Source organism: Aquila chrysaetos, unplaced genomic scaffold (assembly GCF_900496995.4).
Source record: "Aquila chrysaetos chrysaetos unplaced genomic scaffold, bAquChr1.4, whole genome shotgun sequence".
In the NCBI taxonomy this organism is placed as follows: Eukaryota; Metazoa; Chordata; class Aves; order Accipitriformes; family Accipitridae; genus Aquila; species Aquila chrysaetos.
The window spans coordinates 443,972-456,360 of record NW_024470383.1 but is presented as its reverse complement, the minus strand read 5'-3'; the positions used below and the strand labels follow the sequence as shown (position 1 = coordinate 456,360).

At 58.7% G+C, this 12,389-nt stretch overlaps 2 protein-coding genes and 1 non-coding gene across 7 annotated transcripts; all 3 read left to right on the top strand.

Moving 5' to 3' along the window:
- The first annotated feature begins 688 nt into the window (after positions 1-688).
- On the top strand, positions 689-770 carry TRNAL-AAG. Its single transcript has one exon. It is a non-coding gene; the product is annotated as a tRNA-Leu (tRNA).
- Positions 771-3,627: 2,857 nt separating this feature from the next.
- On the top strand, positions 3,628-6,717 carry LOC121233101 (zinc finger protein OZF-like). Its single transcript, XM_041121784.1, has 2 exons — positions 3,628-4,089; positions 4,653-6,717. Exons 1-2 carry the CDS (start codon positions 3,918-3,920, stop codon positions 5,921-5,923), a joined length of 1,443 nt encoding a protein of 480 aa, XP_040977718.1. The 5' UTR covers positions 3,628-3,917; the 3' UTR covers positions 5,924-6,717.
- Positions 6,718-8,223: 1,506 nt separating this feature from the next.
- On the top strand, positions 8,224-10,774 carry LOC121233100 (zinc finger protein OZF-like). Of its 5 annotated transcripts, none has more exons than XM_041121782.1 (3): positions 8,224-8,308; positions 8,917-8,999; positions 9,109-10,774. In XM_041121782.1, exons 2-3 carry the CDS (start codon positions 8,933-8,935, stop codon positions 10,590-10,592), a joined length of 1,551 nt encoding a protein of 516 aa, XP_040977716.1. In that variant the 5' UTR covers positions 8,224-8,308; positions 8,917-8,932; the 3' UTR covers positions 10,593-10,774. The 5 variants fall into 5 exon arrangements, with proteins under 5 accessions (XP_040977716.1, XP_040977717.1, XP_040977715.1 ...); XM_041121783.1 differs by having other exon boundaries at positions 8,262-8,308; positions 9,112-10,774; XM_041121781.1 differs by having other exon boundaries at positions 8,278-8,308; positions 8,897-8,999.
- Positions 10,775-12,389: the final 1,615 nt, after the last annotated feature.

The window sequence follows — 12,389 nt, the reverse complement described above, 5'->3', positions numbered from 1 at the left end:
AGGGTGGTTCCGTGTCCCCAAAAAGGATGACAACTGGACCACTGCAAAAAATAATGATTTTTTTATCCCTATGAACCTCTTTTTGTTCTTTTTTTTTTTCCTGGGGGTGTCAATACAATTTTAATTCACCTGTATTTGGGAAAAAAAACCCTACCCCATGGGTGTTTGGGAGGAATTTCTATAAATGTCCACTGTCCTTCCTTTTGAAATCCCAGGGGCTTTTTATTGTTTTAAAAAAAAAAAAAAGGCTGCCAGGGTTTGTGTAAGTTGGGGGAGCGAAGCTGGGCAGAAAATTGGGGGAAGAAACCAAAACCAGGATGTTCTCAGCATCTGGGAACAGTCCCCAAGCTCCCTTGCTCATGTCACCTACCCAGAGCTCCGTCCTTTGGCTCCCAAAGGGACGAGGAGCCGAGCGTGACCCCCGGGCTGAGACCCCGTTCCCATCCCCCAACCCCCTTTAAAACACCCCATTATGAATTTTGCAGAATTCCCAAATTCTTGTCTTATGGCTTTGCATAACAACCCAACTTTATCCACCGGGGCAGCGTGAGCCCCGGGGTGGCAGGACAGGGCTGAGACCCCGTTCCCATCCCCCACCCCCCCTTTAAAAAGCCCCATTAAGAATTTTGCAGAATTCCCCGATTTTTTTCTTATTGTTCTACAAAACAAGCCCAAATTTTTCCAGCAGGGTAGCGTGGCCGAGCGGTCTAAGGCGCTGGATTAAGGCTCCAGTCTCTTCGGGGGCGTGGGTTCGAATCCCACCGCTGCCAGGTCTCTTTTGGGCTCTGCAGGGAGCACAGCTGGAGCATGGCATCGTGTCACATCTGGAGCATGGGGGGGGGGCACACACCACATCTGCAGAAGTGCTCTGCCCATGGAGGGGGGGGCACACACCACATCTGCAGGAGTGCTCTGCCCACTTTTGGGCTTCCCCAGTACCGGGTGAGCGTGGGCATGCTGGATCCAGTGGAGAAGCTGGACTCAGCAAGACGCTTTGCACCGCGACGGGCGATTTTCATACACACCCCCCCCCCCCGCCCCGCCCCGTACCCACCCAGGGTTAGGTGTGGGCGTCCTGGAATCCCTTTGGGATAGAGATGGGCTCGCCCCTGGTTGCCCCTCCCCAGGTCTGGGTACGGCCCCCTGCCCCCCAGAGCTGGGTATTGCCCCTCCAGCACCCCAGTACCCATATGCTGCTATGGGTACAGCCCCTCAGACCCCCCCCCCCCGCCCACACTGAACCCCTTATTTTGGGTATGGCTGAGGATGGGATGTTGGGGATACATCGTCCCCATGGATCAGAGGTCCCCAAGGTGACAGGGCAAAGGGACAGGGCACAGCCGGGGTGTCCTGACACTTGAAGACCCCCCCCCCCCCCCCCCACTTCTTGTCCCTCGGGAAGCAGTCCTGAAAGACAAACCCATGTGCCAAAGGATGAGCTGGTGGGGAAGAAGACCAGCCTGGCTGAACAGAGTTTTGGTTGGAACTCAGGAAAAAAAAACAAAAAAAAGAGACTTTATGACCTTTGGAAGAAGGGGCAGGCAGCTCAGGAGGACCACAGGGATGGCGTGAGGGTATGCAGGGAGAAAATGAGAAGGGCCAAAGCCCAGCTAGAACTTAATTTGGCTACTGCTGTAAAAGGCAATAAAAAAAATGTTTCTATAGATACATTAACAATAAAAGGCAGGCTAAGGAGAATCTCCATCCTTCATTGGATGCTGGGGGAACGCAGTGTCAAAGACTGAGGTACTTAATGCCGCCTTTGCCTCCCTCTTTAATAGTAAGAGCAGTTGTTCTCAGGGTGCCCAGCCCCCTGAACTGGAAGACAGGGAGCAGGATGAAGCCCCCATGGTTTAGCGGTAGACATGGCAGCATCAGGTTTGCAGCTGGACTCGATGATCTTAAAACCAAAATGATTCTACGGGTCTGTGGAAAGGGAGATGCAAAATCTGACGCCGGCTGGAACGCGAGCGCGCTTGCAGAGCAGCTGGGATGGTCCTTGGTGACCCTGGACCGTGGCTGGGCACCCGCCGGCAGGCTGGTCTGCCCAGGGTGCTGCCTTTTGACCCAAAGCCCAGCGTGGCGTAGCCATCCTCATCCTCCATCGGCCAGACCCGCGCTGCCGGGGAGCGACCGCTGCATCCCGAGGATGTGCATCAGTCCCAGTCCCGGCGCAGAGGGATGTATCGTGACAGAGGTGAGCTCTGGCAGCGTCGCCTGAGGGGCCCGATCCATCCCATTGCAGGCACCCGCTGTCGGGATGGGGGTGTGGGTTGGGGGCTGGTGGTGGGAAAGGGGTTCCAAGCACCGTGGTGGACCCTGGATCCACCCTGGCGAGGCGAGCTGGTGATTCCGCAAGAGCTAAAGGCTGTTCCCAGTGCAGGGACCACGTCAGCGTGCTCTGCCCAGCACCCCACTGCATTTCCCCGCACCCCACTGCATTTCCCCGCACCCCACTGCATTTCCCCGCACCCCACTGCATCTCCCTCCCCAGCACCCCACTGCATCTCCCCGCACCCCACTGCATTTCCCTGCACCCCACTGCATCTCCCTCCCCAGCACCCCACTGCATTTCCCTGCACCCCACTGCATCTCCCTCCCCAGCACCCCACTGCATTTCCCCACACCCCACTGCATTTCCCCGCACCCCACTGCATCTCCCTCCCCAGCACCCCACTGCATTTCCCCGCACCCCACTGCATCTCCCTCCCCAGCACCCCACTGCATCTCCCCGCACCCCACTGCATTTCCCCGCACCCCACTGCATCTCCCTCCCCAGCACCCCACTGCATTTCCCCGCACCCCACTGCATTTCCCTCCCCAGCACCCCACTGCATCTCCCCGCACCCCACTGCATCTCCCTCCCCAGCACCCCACTGCATTTCCCCGCACCCCACTGCATTTCCCCGCACCCCACTGCATCTCCCTCCCCAGCACCCCACTGCATCTCCCCGCACCCCACTGCATCTCCCTCCCCAGCACCCCACTGCATTTCCCCACACCCCACTGCATCTCCCCGCACCCCACTGCATCTCCCTCCCCAGCACCCCACTGCATTTCCCCACACCCCACTGCATTTCCCCCGCACCCCACTGCATCTCCCTCCCCAGCACCCCACTGCATTTCCCCACACCCCACTGCATTTCCCCGCACCCCACTGCATCTCCCTCCCCAGCACCCCACTGCATTTCCCCACACCCCACTGCATTTCCCCGCACCCCACTGCATTTCCCCAGCACCCCACTGCATTTCCCCGCGCAGCAGAGCCCCGCAAACCTCTGCTCCGGATCCCACGGGCAGCCCCTGGCCGGGTGCTGCCGGGACCGGGATGAGGGTGCGAGGTGCTGGGTGGGACGGGCACCGCGAAGGTTGTGGGGTGGGAAATCGGCCGGTTATGAAAGCTGCGTGCGAGCAGCAAAGGGCAGAAGGGAGCCGGGCAGCGCTCAGGGGGGAGGGCCGGCGTCCGACCCCCCCTTGGAGCACCCCTGAGTTTTTGGAGCCCGAGCAAAAGGGACGCAGCGATGCTTTTGGTCCAGCCCAGGCTTTGACAGCACGCTCCCGGGAGAGGAGTTAAAGAAATCCGCTCATTTCCAGCCCGATCGGTGCAGGTAAGGCCGTCCCGCAGGCTCGGAACCGAACCAGCTACCGTCGTACCTTGGGCCAAGCCTCCAGATGTTTGGGACAGGGAATCCCCATCACTTCCAGAAAATAAATTTTGTGAACAAAAGCCCAAAGCCCCACTGCCAGCCTCGCTCTTCACCCCCGCGGCACGCACACCCACGCCACAGCAAGGCAGCGGATGAGCTTTCACCGTGTTCCCCCCCCCCCCATTATTTTTTTTTTTTTTTTCAGGGGTGCATCTTGCTGGTCCTCATCTCCGCTCCCATCTGCGGCCACGGGCTGGAGAGCAGCCGGGGATGAAGGCAGCTGGTAAATCAGCACAGGCATCTCCCAAACAGCCTCAGCACAGCCGGAACTGTCGTCCCCCCCGCCTCCCCCTTGGCTTTTTCCTGTGCCTCCGCACAGCAACCCGGCCAGCAACGCGGAGCGGCCTCCTTTGCTGCGGGCAGAGCATCCCGGGGACCCTCGGCGGCGCCGGGGGACGACGACACGGGACCGGGGGTCCAGCCACCCGCAGCATCGCTCGCCCCAAGGAGAGGATAAAGAGTCGCTCGAGGGGCTGCGAGATTTTGGGGGGGGGGGGGGGAGAGCGCATCGCAATCGAGGAGGTGGTGGGGAAAAAAATCCCCCAACCCCCGGGGGGGGGAGACCGTCGGCTCCCGCTGACGGCGGCGTGTCTGCCTACCTCCCCCCCACCCCAAAACAGGGCTTTCCAGCCCCAAATCAGCCTCTGGATGGAAGAAGGGGGCGAGATGGTGGTGCCGGGTCCCACGGGGAGAGAGGAGCTGGGCGGCCTCGGGCGCATTCGTGCAGGTGAGAAATTGGGGTGCGGGAGAGGAGCCACCAGGCATCGCCTTCGTTTCACCCCGCCAACGGGCGAGGATCGTGCCGGTGGGGTGTTCCTTTGGAAATCATCCCTCCGCGGTCAACCTCCGTCCCACGACTCCTCGCCGGTCCCTGGAAACAGTCGCCGATGTGTCGGGTCCCGTCCCAGGGCAAAACCATAACTCAATCTCCATCTAACCCTGCAGGAGACGGGATGCGGAGGGAGGATGAAGGCTGCCGCGTGGAGCAGGGGTGTCCCGATGGAGCCAAAGCGGGTGAAACGGTGGTAAAATCCGAAGGGAATAACCGAGGGAGAGCTTGTGAGAGCAACCGGGGGATGGAGCGCAAGGACGAATTCACCCGTGGCGAGGGGCATCAGCAGCTCTTTGCAGAAGAAAGTCTCTACGAGTGTTCCCACTGCAAGAAATGCTTCCAGGACAGGTCAGAGCTCATTTGCCATCAGAGGTTGCACAGGGGAGGAAAGACTTTCAAGTGCCAGGAGTGCGGAAAGGAGTTTGGGAAGAGCTCAGACCTTAGTTCCCATCAGAAAAGCCACATGGCGGAGAAGCCCTACCAGTGCTCGACGTGCGAGAAGTTCTTCAAGGACAGGTCCACCCTCATCCGGCACGAGAGAGTGCACACGGGAGAGAAGCCCTACAAGTGCCACGAGTGCGGGAAGAGGTTCACCCGCAGCTCGGACATCATCGTCCATCAGCGGACGCACACGGGGGAGAAACCCTTCGAGTGCCCCGAGTGCGGGAAGAGGTTCAGCCAACGGTCCAACCTCTTCACCCATCAGATCGTACACACCGGGGAGAAACCCTTCACCTGCCACGAGTGCGGGAAAAACTTCGCCCGCAGGTCGGAGCTCACCATCCATCAGCGAACGCACACCGAGGAGAAGCCCTACCAGTGCTCCCAGTGTGAAAAATCCTTCCGGGGGAGGTACGGACTCTTCAGGCACGAGAGGCTGCACACGGGGGAGAAACCCTACGAGTGCTCTGAGTGCGGGAAGAGCTTCGGGCAGAGCGGGGACCTTATCACCCACCAGCGCTTCCACACGGGAGAGAAGCCCTACCACTGCTCCGAGTGCGGGAAGTTCTTCTGCAATAAATCCAGCCTCATTAAACACCAGAAATGGCATTCGGGGGAGAAGCCCTACAAGTGCCACGAGTGCGGGAAGAGCTTCGGGCAGAGCTCGGACCTCATCGCCCACCAGCGGACCCACACCGGGGAGAAGCCCTACCCCTGCACCGAGTGCGGGAAGAGGTTCACCAGGAAATCCAGCCTCATCGTCCATCAGAGGGGACACAGAGGACGGAGAACTGGAGAGCGCTCAAAATGCGGGAAGAACTCGGAGGAAGGCTCCGGCGCCAACGCTCCCGACAGCGTGGGCATGGGAGAAGGCTCGTCCCCGTGCTCCGAGTGCGCAAAGCCCTTCGAGGAGGCATCAAGCCTCCTTGACCGGCAGACGTGACGCAGAGGAGGAAAAAAAAAAAATCCCTCCCAAGTGCCTGGAAGAGGAAGAAACGGCTTGGCTTGGCTTGGCTTGGCACCAAGATCATGCAAGACGAGAAGAAACGAGAGCAGCGTGGGACATCCTCCTGTGTGAGATTTAACCTTTTTTTGGGGGGGGGGTGTTGGAGACTACTCAGGGGCAGAAAAAGAGTTAAACACTACAGCGTGGGTTCCTCAGTGATGGAAAAAGGCTAATTCCTCCTAATTCCTCACATTATCGCGTAGATCGTTTAATAGTCTTCGCTTTGCTCCTCCAGCAGCTTCATCCAAACTCTTTGCTCCCTGGTGAGAGCCCTTCTACCACCCTATTCCCTCTTTTTTTTCAACATCTTGCCGTTCTATTTTTTTAAGGTTAGCTGAGACATGGGGTCCGCTCCTGTCCAAGCGTCCGTCGCACATCCAGCCTCGATGCGTTAAACCTCGACTTAAAAAAAAGTTGATTGTTCCTAAGGAGATTTTTATTTTCATATTAGATATTTGATAAAAATATATGGAAATTTTATATTGCTAGAGGAATATTAGAGGAATGAGCATTTTCCCTCCAGAAGGTGTAGATGTTTTTAACAGTGGAGAAGAATCAAAAGATCTCCACTGTGGATGTTGGGGAGCGGAGAAAGCATCCGCTCTACCCGATTGAAGGGAAAACCGTGAGATTTCAGTAAAAGGAGCGCGATGCGAAAGGATCGGTGTCCCAAAAGGAAGCCGTCGGAGGTAACTTACATCAAATGTTCAATAAATGACCCGTTTCTTTCCTTTGCGCTGGGTCATCACTGCTGCTCGCGCCGTGGCTGGGGGTGAACGTGCTGCCACCGAGAGAAACACCGGTGGGAGCTCCGTACTGGGGCTGTTGGGTTTTACTGGGAGGACACGGCAGTCTGGGGACGTGGGTCTCCGCTCTCGCCATTTCGGGCATCCTCCGTGCCCTCCTCGCTCTGCCTCTCTTACCATCACGCTGGGGCCAAACTGGTCCCAGTACGTCCTCCGTGCTGGAGCGTCTGCAACCAGATTCAGCGTCTGGTGGCGTGACGCTGCTCTGCGGCTGATGGGAACGGTCCGAAACTTCCCTGCCTGTGCCCAAAATTAGGGGACCCTCACCTACATCCCCATACCCAGGGTGCAGGATGGTTCCCCCGGACCCGGGTGGGCATCCAGCGCCTCCAGCACCACCAGTCCTGCTGGAGTTGAAGGACCACGCTGGGGGGGGGGGACACAAGCCGGGAGGGGCAGCCCACGGTGGGGGGAACATCTGGGGTTGAGATGGAGCCCGGTGCTCCTCCGGCAGAACCAGGCTGGTGGCCCCACAGTGGGCTCGGAGGATTTGGGGGGGGGTCCTGAGCGATGTCCCCAGCCAGCAGCGGGTCACAGCGAGGGGATGGGGTGGACCCCCCCCGCCCCCCCGATGGTAAGAGGGTCACCGAGGAGGGATGCCGGGGTCCCGCTACGGCCACGTGTGGTCCCCGAGCTGCGTGGCAGGGGGTGAAGGGTGGTGATGGGGTGGGCTGCGGGGGGGTCACCGACCCCTCTAAACCCCCCCCCCCCCATGACTCTGGGGGTCCACGCTGGGAGAAGCGAGGGGTTGCAGTGAGCTGGGATGGGGACCCAGGTGTGTGTGGGGGGGACGACACAGCCATTTGAGGGGGGACCCAGGAGTCCTTGGGGGGAACCCAGGCATTTGGGGGGGGACCCAGGCACTCAGGGGGGCACCCAGCCGTCCGGGGGGGGGACCCAGGCATTCGGGGGGGGACCCAGGCGTCCGGGGGGGGGGGAGATCCAGGCGTCCTGGGTGGACACCCGGGCATTCGAGGGGGGACCCAGGCGTCCGGGGGGGGACACCCAGGCATTTGGGGGGGGACGACACCCAGGCATCCGGGGGGGGACACACCCAGGCATCCGGGGGGGGGGACCCAGGCATTCGGGGGGGGGGGGGACACCCAGGCATTCGGGGGGGGGACACCCAGGCATTTGGGGGCGGACCCAGGCATTCCGGGGGGGGGGACCCAGGTGTCCGGGGGGGGGACACACCCAGGCATTCCGGGGGGGACCCAGCCGTCCGGGGGGGGGACCCAGGCATTCAGGGGGGGACACCCAGGCATTGGGGGGGGGGGGGGACACCGAGGCATTCCGGGGGGGACCCAGGCGTGCGGGGGGGGGCCGGAGGGAGGCGGGGGGGGCCGGAGCGGGGGGGCGGAGGCGGGGGGGGGGCCGGGGGGAGGCGGGGGGGCGGAGGCGGGGGGCGGCACACAGGAAGGGGCGGGGGCAGCGCGGAGCCGGCGCGGAGCGGGACGGGGACGGGGACGGGGACGGGGACGGAGCCGGAGCTGCGCCGGGCCGGGGGGGGCCGCAGGTACCGGGGGGGGGAGAGGGGATCCCGGCACAGAGTTGGGAAAAGTTGCCCTTGAAAAAAAAACATTAAACCCTTTCCAGGGTGTTTTTTAATTTTTTTTTTTTTTTTTTTTTGGGGGGGGGGGGTGGGGGGGGTCTAGCTTCTTATGGGGAAGGCGAAGGGGGGGGGGGGGGCATCAGTGTTTGCAACCACTCCGGGGGGGTGTTGCTGAGGTGGTGAGCCCCCACGCTTCAGCAAGAGAACAAAAAAAAATGAAAATAAAATCGTCGTGTGGGTGGTGAGGCCCCCCCCGATTATTGGGGGGGGGGGGGTGTTTCTCTGTCCCTGGAGATGTTCAGCTCTCGCCCCGACACGGCTCTGAGCAAAGCGAAGGTGTCGGCTCTGCCTTGAGCATGGCGGGGGGGTGGTCTGGAGGTGCCCTCCGGGTCGAGTTATTCCCAGATTTCCCGCTGCTGTGATAAATCCACCCCTTAATTGTCCCAAATGCTCTTTCTGCGGTGGGTACAGTGACGTGGAGAGTTATAACGCGGCAGCGTCTCATGCGTGAGAAAGATCGATCACGCCTTTGATTTTCTCTCCCCCCCTGAGAGAAGTGTTTTTTTCCCAAGGGCAGTAGGCGAGGGGATGGAGCGATGGGAAGGCGAACCCCAAGCAAAGGAGGAGCCGGAGGCCCCGGGAGACCCTCGCAGAGGTGAGAGCCGCACCCCAGGGTCCCATCCCAGAGGTGCTTTATCTTTTCCCCTTTCTGCCACGCCATGTTTCTGGTCATTAAGTGATATTTTTACTTACTTGTAACCCAGCAGGACATGGGACGGAGAGTGAGAATGAGAAGAGCCTCCAGCAGGAACGTCCCGAAATGAGCAGCTCATCATCCGTAAACTCAGAAGGAAATTTTTCTGGGAGTTTTCAGCAGAGAAAATTGGGTGTAAATGCCCATGGGCTGCAAGGATACCCAGCAAAGGACGCGAGCACCTCTGTGCATCATGAAGGAAACTGCAAAGTCCTGAAGGAACCCACCGCCCCATACAGAGCCGTCACCCGAGAAAAGAAATATATATGCACCGAGTGCGGGAAAAGGTTCAGGCAGAGCTCAAACCTCATTGTGCACCGAAGGACACACACCGGAGAAAAGCCGTACAAATGCTGCGGGTGCGAGAAGTTCTTCAGTGACAGATCGAACCTTGCGAAGCATCAGCGGCTGCACACCGAGAAAAAGCCCCTGAGGTGCCGCGAGTGCAAGAAAAACTCCGGGAACGACCTGGATTTCCTCGAGCATCAGCAAACGCAGGTGGGGGACAGAGCGTTTAGATGCTGCCAGTGTGGGAAAAGGTTCGGGCAGGGCGGGAAGCTCGCTCTGCACCAGGAATTGCACGCGAGGGAAAAAGTCTACAAGTGCCCCAGGTGCGAGAAACGGTTCAAAGACCCGTCCACGCTCATCAGGCACGAGACGCTGCACACGGGCGAGAAGCCCTACAAGTGTCACGAGTGCGAGAAGAGATTCACCCGCAAATCGGACCTTACGGTCCATCAGAGAATCCACACTGGGGAGAAACCCTTCGCTTGCTCCGAGTGCGGGAAAACCTTCAACCATCGGTCGAACCTTTTTACCCATCAGAGGCGGCACACGGGCGAGAAGCCTTTCCCGTGCCAAGAGTGTGGGAAGAACTTTGGCCACAGGGCAGATCTAGTTGTCCACCTAAGGACCCACAGCGGCGAAAAGCCCTACCACTGCTCCGAGTGCGGGAAATACTTCAAGGGTCGTTCCACGCTCATCAGACACGAGAGGTTGCACACGGGGGAGAGACCCTATCAGTGTCCCGAGTGCGGGAAAAGCTTTGGGCTGAGCGGGGACCTTGTTGCCCACCAGCGTTTCCATACAGGGGAAAAACCCTACAAGTGCCCCGAGTGCGGGAAGGTCTTCAGCAACAGCTCCAGCCTCATTAGGCATCAACGACAGCACGCGGGAGAGAAGCCCTACAAGTGCCACGAGTGCGGGAAGAGCTTCGGGCAGAGCACGGACCTCATCGCGCACCAGCGAACCCACACCGGGGAGAAGCCCTACCTGTGCCTGGCATGCGGGAAGAGGTTCGGTAGGAAATCCAACCTTATGGTGCACCAGCGAGTGCACAGCGCGGACGGGCTCCGCAAACGCCGGCAGCGTGGGAAAAGCTTCGCGGAGAACACGGCTCTTTCAGTCCGTCACGACATCTTGATGGAGGACAACGCTGCCCCATGCTCAGCCCCGCTGAGCATCAGCAGTGACACGGAGGAGAAAAAACATTGAATTCCTGGGGAAAAAAAAGAGACAGGATGGAGAAAAAGCTCAAGGCCTTCCTCACTCTAGAAGAAAAAGCAAAGAAAACAGCCACTGGCGTATGGAAAGTGCAGGATCTTTGTGTTCCACATTGGAGTCAGTGGGGGGCGGGAGGGGGAGGGAAATACCTGTATATATGTTTTAGAGTAAAACATGAACCTATTTACTAAGTAACGTGTCTTTTTGCGAGCACATGGAATGGGCTCGGCATTTGCTGCGTGGCTCCCGTGCATCCCTCTTTTGATGGGCCTTTCCATCACAGAAACGTGGTCCCCAGGCACCTCCTTTGCCTTCGTTCCCCGTCCTGGCATCACCTCTGAGCTGAGCCTCTGCTCTTGTCACCATCAGCCAGCGACCGTCCCATCTTTATCTCACCACGGTCCTCGGGGAAGCGGGGTTGAATGCATTGTCCGGATGACCCACACATCCAGCAGAAATAATTCCCCTCCTGTGGGTTGAGATCCCGTGGTGCTCTGTAAAACTGGGCAATGGACATCCAGGGTATGTTAAATTGTTCTGACGTCTCTGACCTGCACCGTGTCTGCCTCCATCTCCATCCTCCGGATGTGGCCCAAGGTCTGCGGGATGGTTGTAGTTGACACAGAAGTGTAGATTGTCCAGTGACACCCCCTTGGCTGCGGGGTCCAGCCTGTCCCTTTGCCCGTTGTACGCAGTCTGGGGACATCGGTGGCCTCGGAGTGACACCGTTGGTGTGGCGCTGCCAATGCTCCTGCCGTAAACGGTATCTTCTTTACATCTAGGAGGGCTGTGGCTAGACTGCCCCGTCCTCTTGCTTTGGGCTAGGTGACCCATCACTAGATGGGATGGTCCCATCACTTTGTCAGCTGGTACCCAGGAGATGGGGAGATCCCTCCCGGGAAGGTGCCTGGGCTTGCCAGAGACTCCTTTAAGGTCTAGGGTAGCCACAGTGGCAAATAAAAGTAGCCACAAACCTGAATTTGGCCAAGAAGCACTAGTGATATTCTCACTTCTCTAGCCAAATCCTAGATAAATGTTTTCTGGACCATCTATCCATTCACGTACATTCAGAAACTCTGTGTGACACGACCCTCACCACCACGACCACCAGTCACAGCCAGGACATTATTAACACAACTCCAACCAACCATGCGGAGAGCAGCATGGAAGAAACCACCCACCATCTTTTTACATTAAAGCAGCACTGTGGTACTACAATTATGGTTTAGATACTCAATTTTGGCTGTCAATGAAATACTGACTGGACCAATGGACCATCTGGGGTCTAAACACCTCCGAGATTGGTGCTGATTTAAGGTCAGAAAGTTATAGGACGGCTACACAAAGTAAAAGGTGGAAACAACCACCATTTCCGTGGTGTTCCCGCAGATCTTTGCTGTGGTGGCCACCATGGGCAGCTGTAAGTCTTTGGAGGAAAGGGGGAGATAAGGAGATATGAGGGAATGGGAGGGAGGTGCGACTACACAAAGAGGAGGAAAGGGAAGAGGAAGACGAAGCCAAAGAGCCAAGCTCTTCGTGAAGTACCTGGAGCACCCCAATGGCTGTGGACCTTCTCTCATGCTAGGTCATGGAAGCCTGGTAAGGGACTTGCAGGTCACCTTCATCCCTGGGACCCTGTGACTAGCACAGCAAAGCCAAGCAGATGCTGGCTCTTCTGGAAACCAAGGCAGAAAAACTGGACGAAGAGACCAGTTTCCCCCAGTCGTGGTCAGGCTTTAGTTGGAGTTTCCTGCACCAAGGCTTGTTTTGCCTCCACTAACCAAACCT

Excerpts from the sequence above, each read along its gene's own strand:
- LOC121233101 (XM_041121784.1), top strand. The coding sequence starts at position 3,918 with ATGAAGGCAGCTGGTAAATCAGCACAGGCATCTCCCAAACAGCCTCAG. Across the intron at positions 4,090-4,652 it reads GAGCATCCCGGGGACCCTCG|GAGACGGGATGCGGAGGGAG; the intron begins GCGGCGCCGGGG and ends CTAACCCTGCAG.
- LOC121233100 (XM_041121779.1), top strand. Across the intron at positions 9,000-9,108 it reads CCCGGGAGACCCTCGCAGAG|CAGGACATGGGACGGAGAGT; the intron begins GTGAGAGCCGCA and ends CTTGTAACCCAG.